The following is a 15,800-nucleotide window of genomic DNA, read 5'->3' as shown; positions in this document are numbered from 1 at the left end:
GCTGCTGCAGGGAAGTTTGAGTTAAATTAAACCTCTAGGTTCATTTGGAGCAGGGGGGAGTGGGCCTGGGGGCCAAGAGTCAGCAGTGTCAGGTAGGTGGGAGGGGCAGGAGCCACTGTTTGTGTCTGGCTCTTTGAGGTGAACACACACACACTGGTCTTCCCCCTTAGCCCGGCCTTGGGGTGTTTACATCTACCTGATGAAAGCAAAAATGTATTTTGTAACAGGGAAGCATCCAAATTCTATGCCAAGCTGACAGCGGGGGATATAAGTCACTTCATAAATGGAATAAAGTAAAATAAAATAAAATAAAAAACATAAAATAAATAAAATAAATCTAGTCATACAAGAGTCAATCTGTTTACCTACATTCTTGGTAGACCAAAACCTACCCTCCTCGCTCCAGATTTTCCCTTAAAAATCAAGATGGTGGATTTTGGACAGGATGGGTGGGTGGTTTTAATGAGTATGAGATATCAAGGCCCCTCCTTAGCAACAGATATGGCAGCAAGAATGCCATTCTCCATCTCCTTGAAACAAGATACATTGCAGCCCAACAAAAAGAGCTGGAGGGATGGGACCTGAAACAGAGTGAGCAGAACAGCAGAGACAGCATCCGTGCAGCCCTGACCCTGGCTCCTTCTGAGCTAACTGTAAGCAAATGGTCTTCTGACCTTTGTTTTCTCATTCCTAGTACCCATTTACATTCTGCTGAGTTGTGTGTCACTTGGATTCTTCTTTACATGTTTAAGAGCACGTGGTTATTGGGGCTGTTCCCTTATGGGAAAATCTTGTTCAGCTTAAGACATGAGAACTCTTGGAATCAAAGCTTCTGTAGCTTTGACAAGAGATTGATGCCAAAATACTTCTGTGCCTGGTCTATATTTGCTTTATGAAATGGAGGTGCAACACTTCACTGTCTCTTGAGTACGAATCTTAAAGATCATGAAAATGGGTTCTCATCTAAAGGCAGATTTTAACTATCAGTTTTGGACGATAAAGGACTGCTGTATGATGTTGCCATAGTGCCAAATGAGTTGAGTGAGTAATTTACATGAAATAGTTTCAAAGAACTTTCACTAAACCACAGCCCAAAGCAAACAGGGCTATCCTGTCTTTGTTTCCAGAGGATGGTTTTACTGTGATTGACAGCAGTTCAGCAGCAGGTTGGGGCAAAAGGCTTTGTATTTTTTGATCAAAGGGAGGCAGTTGCTTGAACAGCAGAGAATTTAAATGGATTCTTTTTTAACTGTTTCTTTTTGTATTACACATCACACTGTTGTGAGGGAGGAAAAGCTCATGGTCCAAATCTGTGGAAGCTGGCAGCAGTGAAGGAGAGGGAATCTTTGTAAAAGACTGAGCAGGGTTCCTCGGAGAGAGCAGTATGCAATTCTGCTTTCTTTTGCTTCTCTTTTCTTTCCTGCTGTCTTAACTACCGTCCTTTTCCAGCATGCCACAAGCCTGCAGTCCCTTCCACCTTTCTGCTGGAAAGTACCAACCAGAAAAGCTCCTTCCCATTGCTGTGGTCAGTGGGAGCCCAGCTGCGCTGTGAAGTGCCTCTGAAGGTTGGTGACACATTCAGAGCACTGGCTAGGAGTAAAGCTAGGAGCAAAGCCTGCCCTTTGGGTGGAGCTTCTGTCTTGTTTGTTCTTTGGAATTGCCTGGGAATTTCTTTTAACAGGGCATTTGTCCCAGCAGACCAAGTGGGCCTGATGGTGCTTACACACGAGAGCTCACCGATACCATCCAGTGTAGGGTATGCTGTGACTCACAGCCTGAGTGTGATCTTTCTCCCATGATTGTGTTGAAGGAAGAGTTGCTCTTGACTGCTTGAGGAGAGGAAGAATTTGGAAGCAGCTCGCCATTATGAGTGTGACACACATCTGAAGGAATGGGTGAGATATCTCCATAGGCAGCACGTATAAAATCTCCTTCTTTGGAAAGATCAGCATGCAGCATGTGATGTGGCACCATTTAGCTGTGTGCTTTTTCATCTGAGCTCACACAGTGCTGCCCTAAAGATGAGGGAGGGTAGTACTATTGCTAAATTATCTCTTGGGTTTAGTATGACTGGTGTTTTATGGGTTTTTTTCAATCCATAACTCTGACCGTGTCCTTGTTTGTTCAAAGCAGTTGCTTTATCCTCCTCTGTGAAATGCTCAAGCATTCATCTGTTAAATTGGCAGTTAACCCAAGGAAATACATAGCCATATCCACAAATGGGAGCTGAGGAGCACTACAGCTGGAGGCAGTGTTCCTGTAGATTGTTTTCCCACTAATCCTAGAGCAGCCTATAACTGTCTTGTGGTTTCTTCCTGTTCCAAAATTGTTTGTTGTTTATCCATGCTAGAAATAATAATTCCCTAGGCACTCCATGAGAACACCAAAACCTTTTGTTCTTCCTGTGGCACATATGTATGTGTGTATATATACATATATATGTATATTTTTTCCTTGCTGTTGATGTGTGTAAATATATATATGTTTATGTATAAAACCCCCCCTAAACTTTGATCTGTAAGGCTTCTTAGTTCAGCCTCTCTTAGCAGTGCTGCATGAATTGTGGCTGTTCCTGGCAGTATAAGTCTGCTCCTGCTGTCATTTAACCTTTCATTTAAGGTGGTAGAGGAGTAACACAGGCAGGAATGATCTCATTATTTGCTGCTTCTTTTCCTGTGTGTACTTAGTTCCTCTTTAACCTGATGTGGTTTGAAGCAGACTTCATCGTTTTCAAACCTATTTTAACACACTTGTAAATGCCTTTGTAAGATACTTGTCTCTTCTTGACCCTGAAAAACTATCCTCTCATCCCTCCTGTGTATCTGGGCTATGCATAAGAAGAAACACAGTTTCCCTTCCTCAGTCAAGCCTTGTGTCTGTGAAGTGACTGCGCTGGTACTGCACAGCCACCTCGTTTGTGGAGCTCCAAGATCTTGTTAGACCAATTCCTGTAACCCCAAGTCCTAGGGGGAATCCGTGATGCTGGGACTTGGGACTGTTGTCTATGATGAGAATGAGCAGGGGAGGTGTGTTAGTGGCAGCAAAAGGTGATGGCAGATTCAAGGACTGGTTCATGTAGAGCTGATGTGTTGATGGTTAGGATGCGTTGGTGGTTGGACTTAATGATCTCAGTGGTCTTTTCCAGCCTTAATGATTCTACGTTTCTACTAGTGGGCACAGGGGAGATGGGTTAGCACTGAACTTGCTCTTAGTGGTCTTTTCCAAACTTTATGATATGCCAGAGGAGCACGTGGGAGCTGACCACACAACCTCTCCATTGAAATCTTTAGGTCTCTTACAGTTCCAACCTAAAATGCATAAATGATGGTATTGGAGGTTGACGCTGTGGACTTCAGTCTGCTGATAAGATCAGCTGCCTTCTTCGTTTCCCTGTTGTTCCTGTGGTCCAATTAGTAAAGATATGGTATGTACCCACAGGACTTTGGGAGCTGTAGCTTCCACCACCTGAAAGGTATTCTCCCTAAGAGCTGTGGTGTGGCCTGAATGCAGGCAAAAAGACAAGGGACTGCACTGCTCTGTCCTGTGGGGCTGCTCAGTACTCGTGCTGTCACTATGGGGCAAAACCCTTTGTGTGCCTGAGCAAGATATTTGAAGCTGCACACCCTGGGTGTACAATTGCTATATAGAACCTGTTTATCATAAGGCTGCAGTGCAGCTTTCACAGCCTGTTCCTGCACAGGAGGTGCAGAGTTGTTCTGCAGGAAGCCGAGTGCACTGAATTGCAGTCTCTGCACGGGAAGCTGATGCAGCACAGACTGAAATCCTGTCCCGTGCTCCTGGATGCAGGGGCTAAGCCATGCACAAGGGAACACTTGCCACTGTGTCCAGGGAGTGCAGGCGTAAAGCATCTGATAGAGCATGTTGCTGTCATGCTGAATTCTCTGCAGAGGATTCCACTCTAACTCTTGTTCTTTCCAAGGAAGCTCTGCAGTATGTTGCTCACAGGTTGCAGGCACTGAAGCCACGGTTCTCCCTCTCTGCCCCACAACAGTGATCTGCCTGCACGTCCTAAAGTACCCTAAATATGTTTTTTTGTCTGTTCAGGGCATGTTATGCTGACCTAAGGTAAGCTTCCAGAAAACACCCATGCCCTGGATGATTATTGGTAACAACAGTCGGTTTGATTTTTCTTACCTTTCTGCATCCTTTCCAGGGGCAAGGAAGCGATAGTGTGCACCTGATGGCTGATGCACTTGTTCTGAGCCAGCATCTCATTCTGATGGCAGAAGCGGTTTTGCTCCCTGTGGAGTTCTCTTATCATTGATGGCTCTCCTGAGGTGAATGCTGCTGCTCCTCTGGACATTAACAGGTGCCAGGGGCTTTCCAGGGTGTCTTCTTAGCAAGGAGTAACCAAAGACAGTGTGGAGGTGCATGCCAGGGTCGTCCCTCTCTCATTCTCCATTTGATTTATCACTGATCCCAGGCTTGTGCAGACAGCAGATGAATGTGTGCTGCTTTTCACCACTGCAGAAAACAAGTACCTGCTTGGAAAGCAGAGAGTAGTTTTGAGACTGCAACATAAAGTTAATTGTGTTGAGACTTTCTTGTTCTCCAGAGCAGGGGATGGTATGGAGCTGGTGGGATGTCCACTATAGATTCTGCAGAAATCACTCTTTCAGCTTCTAGGTGGTGGCAAAAGCTGATTTCTGGGTAGCAAGCACATTGTGCTATCCCTGAGAGTGGAAAACATAAGGAACTGGGGAGAGCAGTGCAAGGAAGGCCCAGCTTTCCCTTGAAAGCAGAATGTGCAGGGGATGTGCCTGGTTTTGCATTTGCTAGATGCAGACACTTCCCTTCGCTCTTTCTCCTTTTCCCTCTGTGAAATCCTGTATTTCGGGGCTACGTAGGGAGTGTAATTTCAGAGTTAAGCTGAAGCATAAATCCCCTGTTCTGTAATCATCCAGCAAAACTGTGGCTAGCCTGTGTCCTTCCAACCAAGCCCGAGAGCTCTGAAGCCCCACTGCTGTCCTCGTTTGACTCCAGATCGATCTGGATTGAACAGCTGCAGCAGCATCTCCATCGTGCATTAAACACTGGTGATGTGTCACGGTGGAGCTCCGCAGGGATACGGTGTGTGGGTGTGCTGAGGAGGCTGTCAGGACCGTGAGCACAGTGTGTAAATGTTTAGGAGAGATGGTGTTTTAAAGGCGATTTCCTGGGCTGTGTGTTTTGTTGGTCTTCATCCCAATGCATCACAGAAATGAAATGTGATGTGGGGAGATAACAGCAGGATTGCTGCCTCCACGCCCGTGGCTGCTGCAGGATTATTCCAGCTTTGTATTTGTGTCTTTCTTACAGGCCCCAGGATACTGCTGTCTGCATCATTGGAGGGGCACTGACCGTGTGCAGCCTGAACCGCTCCAACCCGGGTGTCAAGCTGAAGGTTTGATGTGTGCTTTGCTAAATGCAAGTAGATTGGTGTAGGTCTTCCTGCTTATAGTTCACCATACATTGTACTGTGAATGAAAAGCCAATGCAGCACGCAGGGATGCAGAGCTGACTGTGGTCTCACTGCTTCCGTTGAAATCTGGAGCAGTTGGCACTCAATAGCAGTGAAGTTAACGTACCTATGATTAGAATGGAGTTCTGTGATCACGCTGCTCGCAGGCCCTCTGCCACCCACAAGCCTGCAGAGCACTGGCTGTGCCTTTTGCATTTCTCCCTGGAGAAAAGAGTTTTCCTTATGGGTTTGTTTTGCACTCCAAGCTGTCTGGGAGGCCTGACAATTTTGAGGGCTCAGTGCCTTTGTTTCTTGCTTCCACTGAACAACATCTGAGCAGAAAGAATGTCCTCTGTTACAGAATCGCCCCCTGTAATATCCCATCATCTTATTCTAGTAGAATGATTTTTGTTCTTGTAGGAAGCAATCCCCTGTCTTGTGTATGTGAGGTCTATCAGGATACCAAAGGTCAGTCAGTGGAACAGCCTCTGTAGGACAGTGCTCTCAGAAGGAGGGAGTGTGACAGGTGACACGTCTCTCCCACTTGTTGCAGCAGGAAGTGTGGTGAAATTCAGTCCCAGGACAAGCCCCTGGGTTGTCCAGCAGCTGCTTGGAGCTGAGAGGGAGCACCAAGCTGGGAGGGAAGGGCAGCTCCAGCATGACCAAAGGAAGCACCAACAGAGTGGTGCTGCACGGGAAGAAGTTGTGCTTCTCAGCATTCTGGATAGCATTTTCAGAGCTGACCAACCACTCTGGGTGCCTCAGCAGTGCTCTGGAGCTCAGGAGGCACACAGTGTTAGTGCCATAGGCTTTGTATGTCAGAAATGCAGTTGCCAAGCGCTTCCTTGATCTCAGTTACTGACAGGTGAATGCAGGTATGGTGCATGAGCTAAATAATGAGTTTGGTTTTAGGCCATATCTGTGCACTGTTGCTGCATTAGAGCACAGCGTGATGTTTTTAACACTCCTGCACTTTTGCCCTTCCCTTTCACTCCTTCAGACTCCAAAGCTGCCTACCCAGAGCAGTAACAACTCTTAAGCAAGGTGTTCCAGTGGTTCTCATGGTCACTTTGCTAAGAAAAAAATGCCCAAACTCACTGAATTCCCTCTCCAAAATGTGTCCCGTTCTTGTGTTTGATATCAACTGACGAGAAAGCTTCTGAGCTGGTGATAGCCCAGAAGCAAAGTAGTGTCATACGCTGGGTTGCAGAGGCAAGTCTGTATTAGCCCTCATGTCAGCCAGTACCTGTCCAAATTACCAGGCTTCCTTGACCTTCTGCTTTCCAGAGTGGCCTTTGAACTAAATCCTGTGCTAGCCAGACCTGGAAATAGTAAGAGATCAGCAGATAGACTAGCTGCTCTTTACTTACGAAAAGGAATTAAATGTCCTCTTGTAAGGATGTGGAAGAACTGGTTCTTGTTCAGCCTGACATCCAGTGCAACCTCACAGTCTGCCATTGCATTCTGGCACTGATTTTGACGTCTGCCAACAGCCTGCAATAAACCTTGACCAGTGTCTGTGCTGAGAACCTGGATGATGCTGTCATCACACCACGCTAAATACAAAAGAACAGAGTGAGTCTAGGAAGGTGGCACAGTTTTTCACTCCAGGTTGGAGGCTGAGACCTGCCCTGTCAGGGTATCAGTGCAGCACATTCAGCAAAAACAGTCAGTGGGGGAGTGGGAATGGAGGAAACCTCCTGGCAGTGTTGGATCTAGAAGGAAAAGAAACAGGACAGGCAGGAAGGGATGGTGTTAGTTTGAGGTTCCCTCCCCAGTTCTGCTGCTGACCTCTGAGGTGCCAGCAGGCAGCTTTCTGCTTTGTCTGTTTGTCTCTGAAGGTCTCTGAGCTTTGTGACATTCAGAATTTACAACTACACTCCTTAGATTTGTGCTGTAAGGAGGAACATTAGCTAGGTGGGGCTTCCACTGTGAGTGAGTTTTGGCAAAGCCTCTGAATTATTTACAGAAAAATGAGGATACTGTATCAGAATGTGCATTTCAAGGAATGAAGTGAAGAAAACTAAAAATAAATCATTTAGAAAGACTGTTGCTTTGTAGGGGATGAATGCTATGGGGTCCAATCTGGGAACACTGAGACAAGGGTTCTCAGGAGTCCTGCTCTGGAAATAACCCTGTCCCAAGAGAGTCCTGCTCTGAAAATAGCCCCGTCCCAGTGAGTTGCTTTTCCCTCTTGGTTTGAATAAAATTTCCTGAATGATGAAAGGCCGCACTGGTAGTAACTGTAGAGCTTCTAAGACAAAGATCTTGGTGATTTTCAGGGGCTGGCTGACACTCTGCAGGAGGAGGAGCAGCATGCAGAGCAGAGCGAGCCAGCTCCCACCAGGTACCTGAGAAAAGGAGGCAAGTTTCCTTTCTGCAGCAGTCACAGCAGAGCACATGAGGATTTTGGCGAGATCAGCAAATACACCAGTATGTGAGCAAACCTGATGTGGTGGTCTTCTAACTCCCCCAGTAATCCACCAGCATTCCTTTAAGGAACTGCTGCTTATTTCTGCTGGATTAGGGCTGAAAGGTCCCAGTAAAGAAGGAGAGTTTTGAGTTTGTTGCAGGGAGCAGCCCGTGTAAGCACACTAATCCTGTGCCTTCATTGTTCTTACAGCCCACCTTAAACTGTGATCAACATCTGTGTTTATGGAGTGGGGGACGGCTTTGGGATGCACTTCCTCTCAAGGCACAGCACAAACAAGCCCTTGGAGCTGGCTGTGTTACAGCTCTACGTTGGTGAGAAGCCTATTTGTGAAAGAGTCCATCTGTACTGTCCAATGGGATGCTTGAAAAGTGTGGGAGTGAAAATGCTCCTTTACACCCTGTGTTTGCAAAGGTCTCAACTTGGGCATAGGAAGGCCCTTCTTGAATTTCCCTTATGCTGCATAGTGGCGTCAAGGATAATCTGTCTGTGTTGATCTTTATGGATTTATGTCTGCATACATGCAAAATAAGAGCAGGTATTTCATAGCAACGCTCACATAGAGGGGTTTCTTGTAAATAAATCAGGTTACAGGCTCTCTCGTTGGAGATTATTCCTCGATTTAAGAAACTTAACAGGCAGCCCCTTGCCATTTGGTGTATGGAAGTACATCAGTACCTATTGGAAGTGCCGTGAGATCCTATGAGAAATGCCAGCAGGGTGGAAAAAAATCAGTTGTTGTCAGGTTTTCCATTGTTTTTGTAATCAAACCAGGTTGGCTGCCTGTCACTTTGGAAATGTTGGCTGCCCTACTACAAACACTTCCATTCTTAGATGATTTTGAGAACAAGAAAAGGCTTATCTGTACGAGGAGCCCAGGCAGGGCACCCTGCAGAGCTGTGCCCCGTGGAACAGATCCCAGATGTGCCCACTGTATGCATCTCTTCTGCTCAGCGCTCTGGGGATGGAGGGGATGGCACGGACTGCCAGGGCCTGTCTTTTTCTGGTGACTTTGCAAGGCACTCACATGGCTGCTTGCACTAAGGGACTGACTGTTGTGCTCCGAGGTCCTGCACAACTTTCCTGCTTTGCTCTTGGAGGAAGAAGTCACGCGGGAAGGGAAATTCGGGGCCGGGCACTTAACTGCCCCTGTTCCAAAGCAGCTAGAAACATGCAGCCACACAGAGGTGTGCTCTCTTCTGCTTTTCCTCCTAGGTTACGTGGGCCACAGCCCCACCAAAGCCCGCGCCCCCGTGTACAGCTTTATAGGGTTTAAACTGCCTGCAGTGGACAGCTGCGGGCCAGGTCCCTGCTACTTTGTGGAGCCTGCCATCACCAGGAAGGGGAAGTACATGGCTCCAGGCACCCACCTCCAGGGACGACCCAGGACAAAGACTGCCATCACCCCCGGACCAAGTGAGTACCACTTGTGCAGCACATTTGCCGTGGGTCAGCTCATGCCATGATGGAGCTGTAGGTCTTTTGTGAGAGAACACAAAATGCTCTGAGCAGTGATAGAGAAGGACAAGTGCCCAGGACCATGGGCCAAGGGAACGAGGACCCCAAGTCCTGAAAGAACTAAGGAGCAGGGGGCTGACAGGAGGGGCAGCAAGGCAGGACACAGTGGTGGGGTGCAGAAAAGCGTTCCCAGGTGCTGCCTGGGTCCCGCAGCATTTCTGCAGCTCTTCAGAAGAGCCTCTCCTCGGGAAGTTGTCTCTGTGGCTGTGGAAGGGAACCAGGAATTCACTTTCTTGCTCTTCTCCTCTGCTCCAGGTGACTACTGCATCGAGGCAGCCAGCAGGCACGTCTTCAAGTGCCCTGCAGTGCCGTCCGTGGCCTCCCGGCGGGAGCCCATCCAAACAGACCGCACTCCAGGTACGCTGACCAAAAAGAGACAAAGGCAGAACCTTTGGGCTGAGCATCCTCCAGGGACAGCTGGGCTCTGCTCAGCACCAGCAGTGGGCGTATTGCACAACCTGCGCGGCAGGAGGCGGTGCTGGGGCCGCAAGCTTTCTTGGAGGACCAGCTCCTCTCGGCCCGCAGCAGCACCGGCTGCTCGGGATTGGAGCTGCTGGCACTCGCCCGGTGCCAGAGTCGAGGGAGGGACTGGCAGAGGGGCCAGACCTCCTTCCTGCTCCCAGCAGCGGGCTGGGCAGGCTGCCCCTCTCTGCTGCTTCTGTCTCCTCCAGCCCAGCCCCTCACGCACACACTCTCTGCTGCTGCTCCTCTTGCAGGTCCTGACACCTACACGTTGCCCAGGCTGATAGGGCCCAACGCAGCCTACACATCGGCCAGCCCTTGCTACTCCTTGACAGGAAGGAGCCAGCGCGGTCGCTTTGATGAAGACCTTGCCAAGGTGAGCTCTGCTGCTCCTCTTTTCCATGTTAGCGTTGGAACCTGTGCCGCTCACCCTGTGCCACAGGGGCTTCCAAGCCTGCTGTGCCTTTGCCTGACGCAGGCTTGCAGGGAGAAAGAGCCTTGGGTGTGATGCCAGCCCCGTGCGGCCATGACTCTCTTGCAGACTCTGGGTCCTGCATCATTCCCCAGAGTTGCTGTGGATGCCTGCAGAACCAGGGCTCCCGCGTACACCATGGGAGCCCGACCGAAACCTGGAGCGGCCAATGCTGCGAAGCCCGGGCCAGCAGACTACAGCGTGGGCCGGGGGGTAAGGCAGCTGCTCAGCTCTCCCCCCTGACTCTGTTTCACAAGCACAGCCTTCACGCCTCTCCCCCTTCCCCTGAGGCTTCTTCCAGCCCAAGAGCTGCTGCCTGCAGGGACCCAGTGCCGGGACAGCAGGCCTGCTCCCTGCCACCGTCCCACCTCCGAGCAGAGGAAGGGACAGCAGCTTCCCGCTCCCTTTCCCTTCAGTGGGATGCACTGGGACAGCGGGCTGCCAGGGCAGCAGAGAAGAGAAGGACCCTTGCTGATCTGCCTTTCCTTTTTCCTCCTTCCAGGTGATGCTGATCAAGCCCCAGGCACCTGTGTGCACTTTTGGAATCCAGCATTCCATCTACACAACCCCTCTCATTGCTGAATAAAGCAGCAATTTCTGAAAGGCCTTGTTTGCTTGCCTGGAAGGGAAGGGGACGCAAAGACACACAAATCAACTGCTGCTTTCAGTTTGATTCCGTTTCTGTTTATTGACTTTGGCTTTTGCCTCTTGGACATTAGTGACAGTAGAACATCATTAAAAAAAAATTAAAAAATTAATTACCTATATGTATGCTTTCTTGTTATTCCTTTTTCCTATCTGCTGCATACAGGAACACGCCACGGCTTCATGAAGCCTTTCAAACATCAGTGAGTTGGAAAGCACTGATGCTTGCCTTATCAGTAATCTGTGTTACTGATGTTGGCCATGTGCTGAAGTAAATCATAAGAGAGCAAACAGCAAAGGGCGGCCGGCCTTGGGCAGTGCTGTCAGAAACATGGGGAGGAGAGGGAGGATGTTTAGAGTAGCCTTTCTCTTGCTGTGCTGCAGAAAACGGAGACTGCACTGTAGTAACTGAGGCACCTTCTGTTCCCTACATGTACCTCAGCAAGTGTGAGCTGGAAGGCTGTTGTATTGCACGGTGTTATCAACAAACCTCCCCTCTTCTGTTTAGTGAATCTTGAATGCCCAACATGTGGTCTCCTGTTTGTGTTTGGCCAGCACACACTTCATTGTGCGCCCACCCACTCACAGCATCATCTTCTGTAGAAGCTGAGACAGACTGTGCTCCCATTCCCATCCGCTGGGGCTGGATGAAGGGGGAGAAGTGGAACTGGAAGGAAAGAAGAGGAACCAGAGATGCAAAACAAATCCTTTACATGAGGTGACCACTAAGATCTTTCTCAGAATGACAGCTAAAAGATCTTGATGAGATAAGTGAAGCCTGTGAAAGGTGAGCACGTGATGGAGGGGCGAGGGGCACGGCAGGTGTCTCCCAGCCTTGGGAGCAAGCCCTGGGCTGTGGAGGTGGCTCTGCTGGCTGCCTGGCTGAGAACCTGGCCCTGTCTGGCACTTTGTTTTTATAAATGTTGTGTCTAAATTGACAACTTGAAGTGCAGCAGGAAGAGGCTCTCCTAGAATATATTGCTCCTGATGAGACTGTCTGTCCTTCAGGGTGACCGCTGATTTGCAGGAGGGGAGACTGGGTTTTGCGTGTGTGCCTTTTGTGGACCCGTTGTGTTGCTCTGGTTATCACTTCCAGGAGCCCCCTTCCCAAGGACATTAAGCCAGAGCCCAAAAACCCAAATCTCACCCCCAAAGCACACCCCCAAATCTTTCCCTAGGTATCAGGAGTCGGGCACCTGAACAGAGTTGACTAGAAGAACAAAGCCTAATTCTCCTGAGTGGGCCCAAAAGCTGGCAGTGAGAAGTGGTTGGACAATGCCGCCTGGTGGGAGCACGCAGGGATAACCCACTCCACATTCATTCCTGCTCCCCCAGTTTGTTCCTTTCCTTCTCTCTCCTTTTTTTCTCGTGTCCCTGACGTGGGCTCTGTGAAACGTGTGAGGCCAAACCGAACGCAATAACCCTCGGTCATTACAGGTGTCCCCCCCCCAGAGAGGACCTGCTGAAAGTCCTCCTGATTACTTTTGCTATTAATTGCCAATGAGCCATATGCCTGCTGTGTCAGAATCCCCATGGCCACTGCCATCTGTCTGCCCACACCGTCTGTGCTGAGCTATTTCTGCTGCCCTGTCGTGCTGGGTGAGAAGGAGGGAGGCCTGAAGATGCCCAGGCCGCTTTGTTGTTCGCTACGCAGCGGTCAGGGCCGCTCTGTGACGGGCAGACGAGCAGCAGTAGGGGTACTGGCACATGAGCACAAAGTCACCTTGTCCTTTGGCTTTAGAGATCCCTGCTGTGGCCCTGAACTGGCTTTCCAGGTTTTTCTTTTTACTGTTAATTACTGAGGCAGAGGCACAAGCACACATGTACCCAGGAATAGTTTTTAACCTGGCTTGATTAATGCTGTCACGTTGTACATCTGAGTGTGAGCTCAGTGGGACTGTTGCTTTTGCTTAATACATGACACCTCAGTCTGGATTGCTGCATTACAGTACAAATAAAAAACAGAAACAAAACCACATCTGCATCATAAAAAGTGAGAATATGAGAATTCTCAATATTTACAGAGGAGGGCAGTGGGGAAACCACAAAAAATATTTACATAAAAATACATGAGCTTCTCGGCATATACATTTCACACCAGTACACACACAAAAAAAAAAAAAAAAAAAAAAAAAAGACACTATGTAAATTAGAATGAAGTGAACTCCAAAGGTAACCCACGACTTTCTGGGACATTTCTATCATGTGGCTCACGGAAAGAAAAGCCAACACAACCCTGTCCTCCCCCCAACCCCCACAACCCCACAGACTGGGCAAGGCCAGACTGCACACAAAGGTATTCTGCTGTACGGTTCCTTACACCAGACCATGCCTTCAGTATTGGGTTTCTGTAGCACCAGGTTTTGGGAAGATTCGCAAGCCTAAGCCACTGTAACAAAGGAAACTGAAACAATTTCTCATCTGTGTTTCCTACGACCCAACACATGGCTTCAGTCAGTGCCCTGGCCACGCAGTGCGGGATGGCAGAGTCCTTTCTGGGGTTAAAGAGGAACCGTGTGCTTTTGGCTTGGCTTTGGTTTTGTGTAGCTATTTACTGCACAGTCCTTACCGACCCCCTTGAAATGATGAGTGCAAAATGAGGATCTCTGGGAAGACGCAGGCACAAAGTTGTGGGTGTTCTGTCTCTTCTGCATAAAGATTTCACCTGATAAGTCTCTTTTGAAGATCAGAAATTACTTTATAGGGGCTAGGTCCTCGTTCCTCAGAGGTCTCCTGCGGGTCATTCGCTGCTCCTGAGTGGAGCTGGAAATCCAGAGCTGGAGTAGGCTATTGAGCCCTGACTCTTCCATTGCATGAGGGAGAACTCAGCTGAAAACTTAGGAAGTGGTGATTTAAGATGTAGACAGCTTGGGGCAAGTTTAGGGGAATAATTTAAGATCATAACTGCTCCTCATCTTGGCTGGAGATGAGGTTAGGCAATAAATCACATAATCTGAGCAGAACTGGCCTTGCAATTGATTGCTCTTTACTTGCCTTGCCATCCCCTGGCTCTCTTTCCCATTTCTCTGCTAGGATGCTGAGAACTGCGCTGCCAACTTAACCTTCCCGGTACTCCTGCTGTAACACCTCTCACTGTGATGCACAATGCACTTTTTTTTCATATCGGTTATGATTTTTGGAAAGACATTTGGACTGACACTGTGAATCCATTAATGGACATGGAAAAACTTTCTAAGGACCATCAGCTTAACCACAGTGCAAGAGCAGAACTGCATAGTTGGCTATATGGCTTTGCATGGGGTGGATGTGGGGATGACTGCTGAATCCTAGTAGTTCACCAAAACCAAAAGGTGCTCATCTGTACTTCTGTCTGGGAAAAGCTGGGACTTAACCTCACGGTCCAGCACTGTGTTAGGCTGTTCTCTGGCAGTGTGCAGCCCTGGAGCATGCACTGGTGTGGCTGGGCCAGGCTGGGATGCTGGGAGAAGTTTTCTGCTGTGTGCCTTGCTTTCAATAGAGACATTCCTGTCCTGAGGGAAGGCCATTTGTAGCACCCATCTTGGTAAAATAAATAATTTCAGTTTCCCTGAGGCAGTATGATTGTGAGCATGAGAGCTTGAGGATCTGGGCGATTTCACGAAGAAGTGGTCCACAGCATTGCCCTGCTACAGTGCTATAGGAAATGTATTGGCAGTGTACAGCAGAGCATAGAGAACACCAGTGCCCCAGGCAGCTGCTGCCATGGTGGCACAAGCTCTGCTGCCCAGGAGAGTCCTGTAGTGCAGGGGCTTGCAGATGGCAACAAAGCAGTCATAGGCCATGACTGTGTGACGGCTGTGCTGATGAGGCCGTTGCCCAGGAGGGCAGCCAGGGAGATGCCCAGGAAGAGCCAGAAGTGCAGGAGCTGCAGCTGCCACGTGTCTGCCAACGCCAGCAGGAGGAACTCGCTGATGGAGCTGCTGTTGGGCATTTGGCACTTCTGGGTATCAGGACCTGTGGGCATGAGGACCTGTCCAAGGAGTATGAAAGTTAGAGACAAGTCTTTCCAAGGGGGAAATGTTCGTTGAGGAAGGCAAGTGCATTCACAAGTTACCTTCCAAAGAAGCCAGACCCTGCAGAGAGAAGAGGAACCGACTGCTCATCACACAACGCCCATCCTTTCTCAAGGGACGTGAGCAAGACCTCATCACTGCGCTTCTTAAAACAGACACCTAACATCCATTTCACCAACCCCACAGCATTTCCATGCATATAGCATCACTCTGCTTCTTCCCTCGACTTTGTTCTTCAGGCTATGGGAAAGATTTGCATCCTGAAGGTCAGATCACAGCTCCGAAGGGCATCAGGGAGATACATCATAACTCTCATTAAGGGAAAGCCAACTCTTTTCCAGCTTCACAGACTGCATTGCCCACATCTGCAGGTACTGCAGAGGGTGACGGACACATGCCTGAGTAGATGTTCCTATACTCTGAAGGAGCTCTGGCTGCAGAGGATCTAACAGCCGTGAGAGCTGTTTCTGGGTGGGGGCTTGCTTTGAAGAAGGTGTCCACGATAAAGGCAGTTATATGTTTTCTTCTGGGAAATTCTTCCTCTCAAAAGATTAAGCTATTACTTTTTTCTCATTCCCCGATCATATCTCTCATGCCTGCAGACTTTTCACCTGGAAAGTGTTTCCTCATCTTTTCCCTGTCTGAACATACAGACACCAGCTCAGATGCAATGCATTCCTATTTGTTGATCAGAACCCATCCTGTTAGCAGGCACTGTGTAGCTGCATGCTCATGTTTGCAAATGAGAAAGGGAACATAAGAGAATCTCAATTGGTTCAGCAAGGAAAATACACGCTC

The 15,800-nt window shown here is 48.8% G+C and overlaps 1 protein-coding gene across 1 annotated transcript; it reads left to right on the top strand.

The window, feature by feature from the left end:
- The first annotated feature begins 8,139 nt into the window (after positions 1 to 8,139).
- On the top strand, positions 8,140 to 11,023 carry LOC136055710 (ciliary microtubule associated protein 1A-like). Its single transcript, XM_065747573.1, has 6 exons — positions 8,140 to 8,206; positions 9,108 to 9,308; positions 9,666 to 9,767; positions 10,127 to 10,248; positions 10,414 to 10,557; positions 10,847 to 11,023. Exons 1-6 carry the CDS (start codon positions 8,140 to 8,142, stop codon positions 10,928 to 10,930), a joined length of 720 nt encoding a protein of 239 aa, XP_065603645.1. The 3' UTR covers positions 10,931 to 11,023.
- Positions 11,024 to 15,800: the final 4,777 nt, after the last annotated feature.

This window comes from Cyrtonyx montezumae, unplaced genomic scaffold (genome assembly GCF_038088225.1).
Source record: "Cyrtonyx montezumae isolate F1298 unplaced genomic scaffold, pur_monq_1.0 scaffold_46, whole genome shotgun sequence".
NCBI classification, from domain to species: domain Eukaryota; kingdom Metazoa; phylum Chordata; class Aves; order Galliformes; family Odontophoridae; genus Cyrtonyx; species Cyrtonyx montezumae.
This window is presented reverse-complemented; position numbering and strand designations above follow the sequence as displayed.

Excerpts from the sequence above, each read along its gene's own strand:
- LOC136055710 (XM_065747573.1), top strand. The coding sequence starts at position 8,140 with ATGCACTTCCTCTCAAGGCACAGCACAAACAAGCCCTTGGAGCTGGCT. Across the intron at positions 9,309-9,665 it reads TGCCATCACCCCCGGACCAA|GTGACTACTGCATCGAGGCA; the intron begins GTGAGTACCACT and ends CCTCTGCTCCAG. Across the intron at positions 9,768-10,126 it reads CCAAACAGACCGCACTCCAG|GTCCTGACACCTACACGTTG; the intron begins GTACGCTGACCA and ends CTCCTCTTGCAG.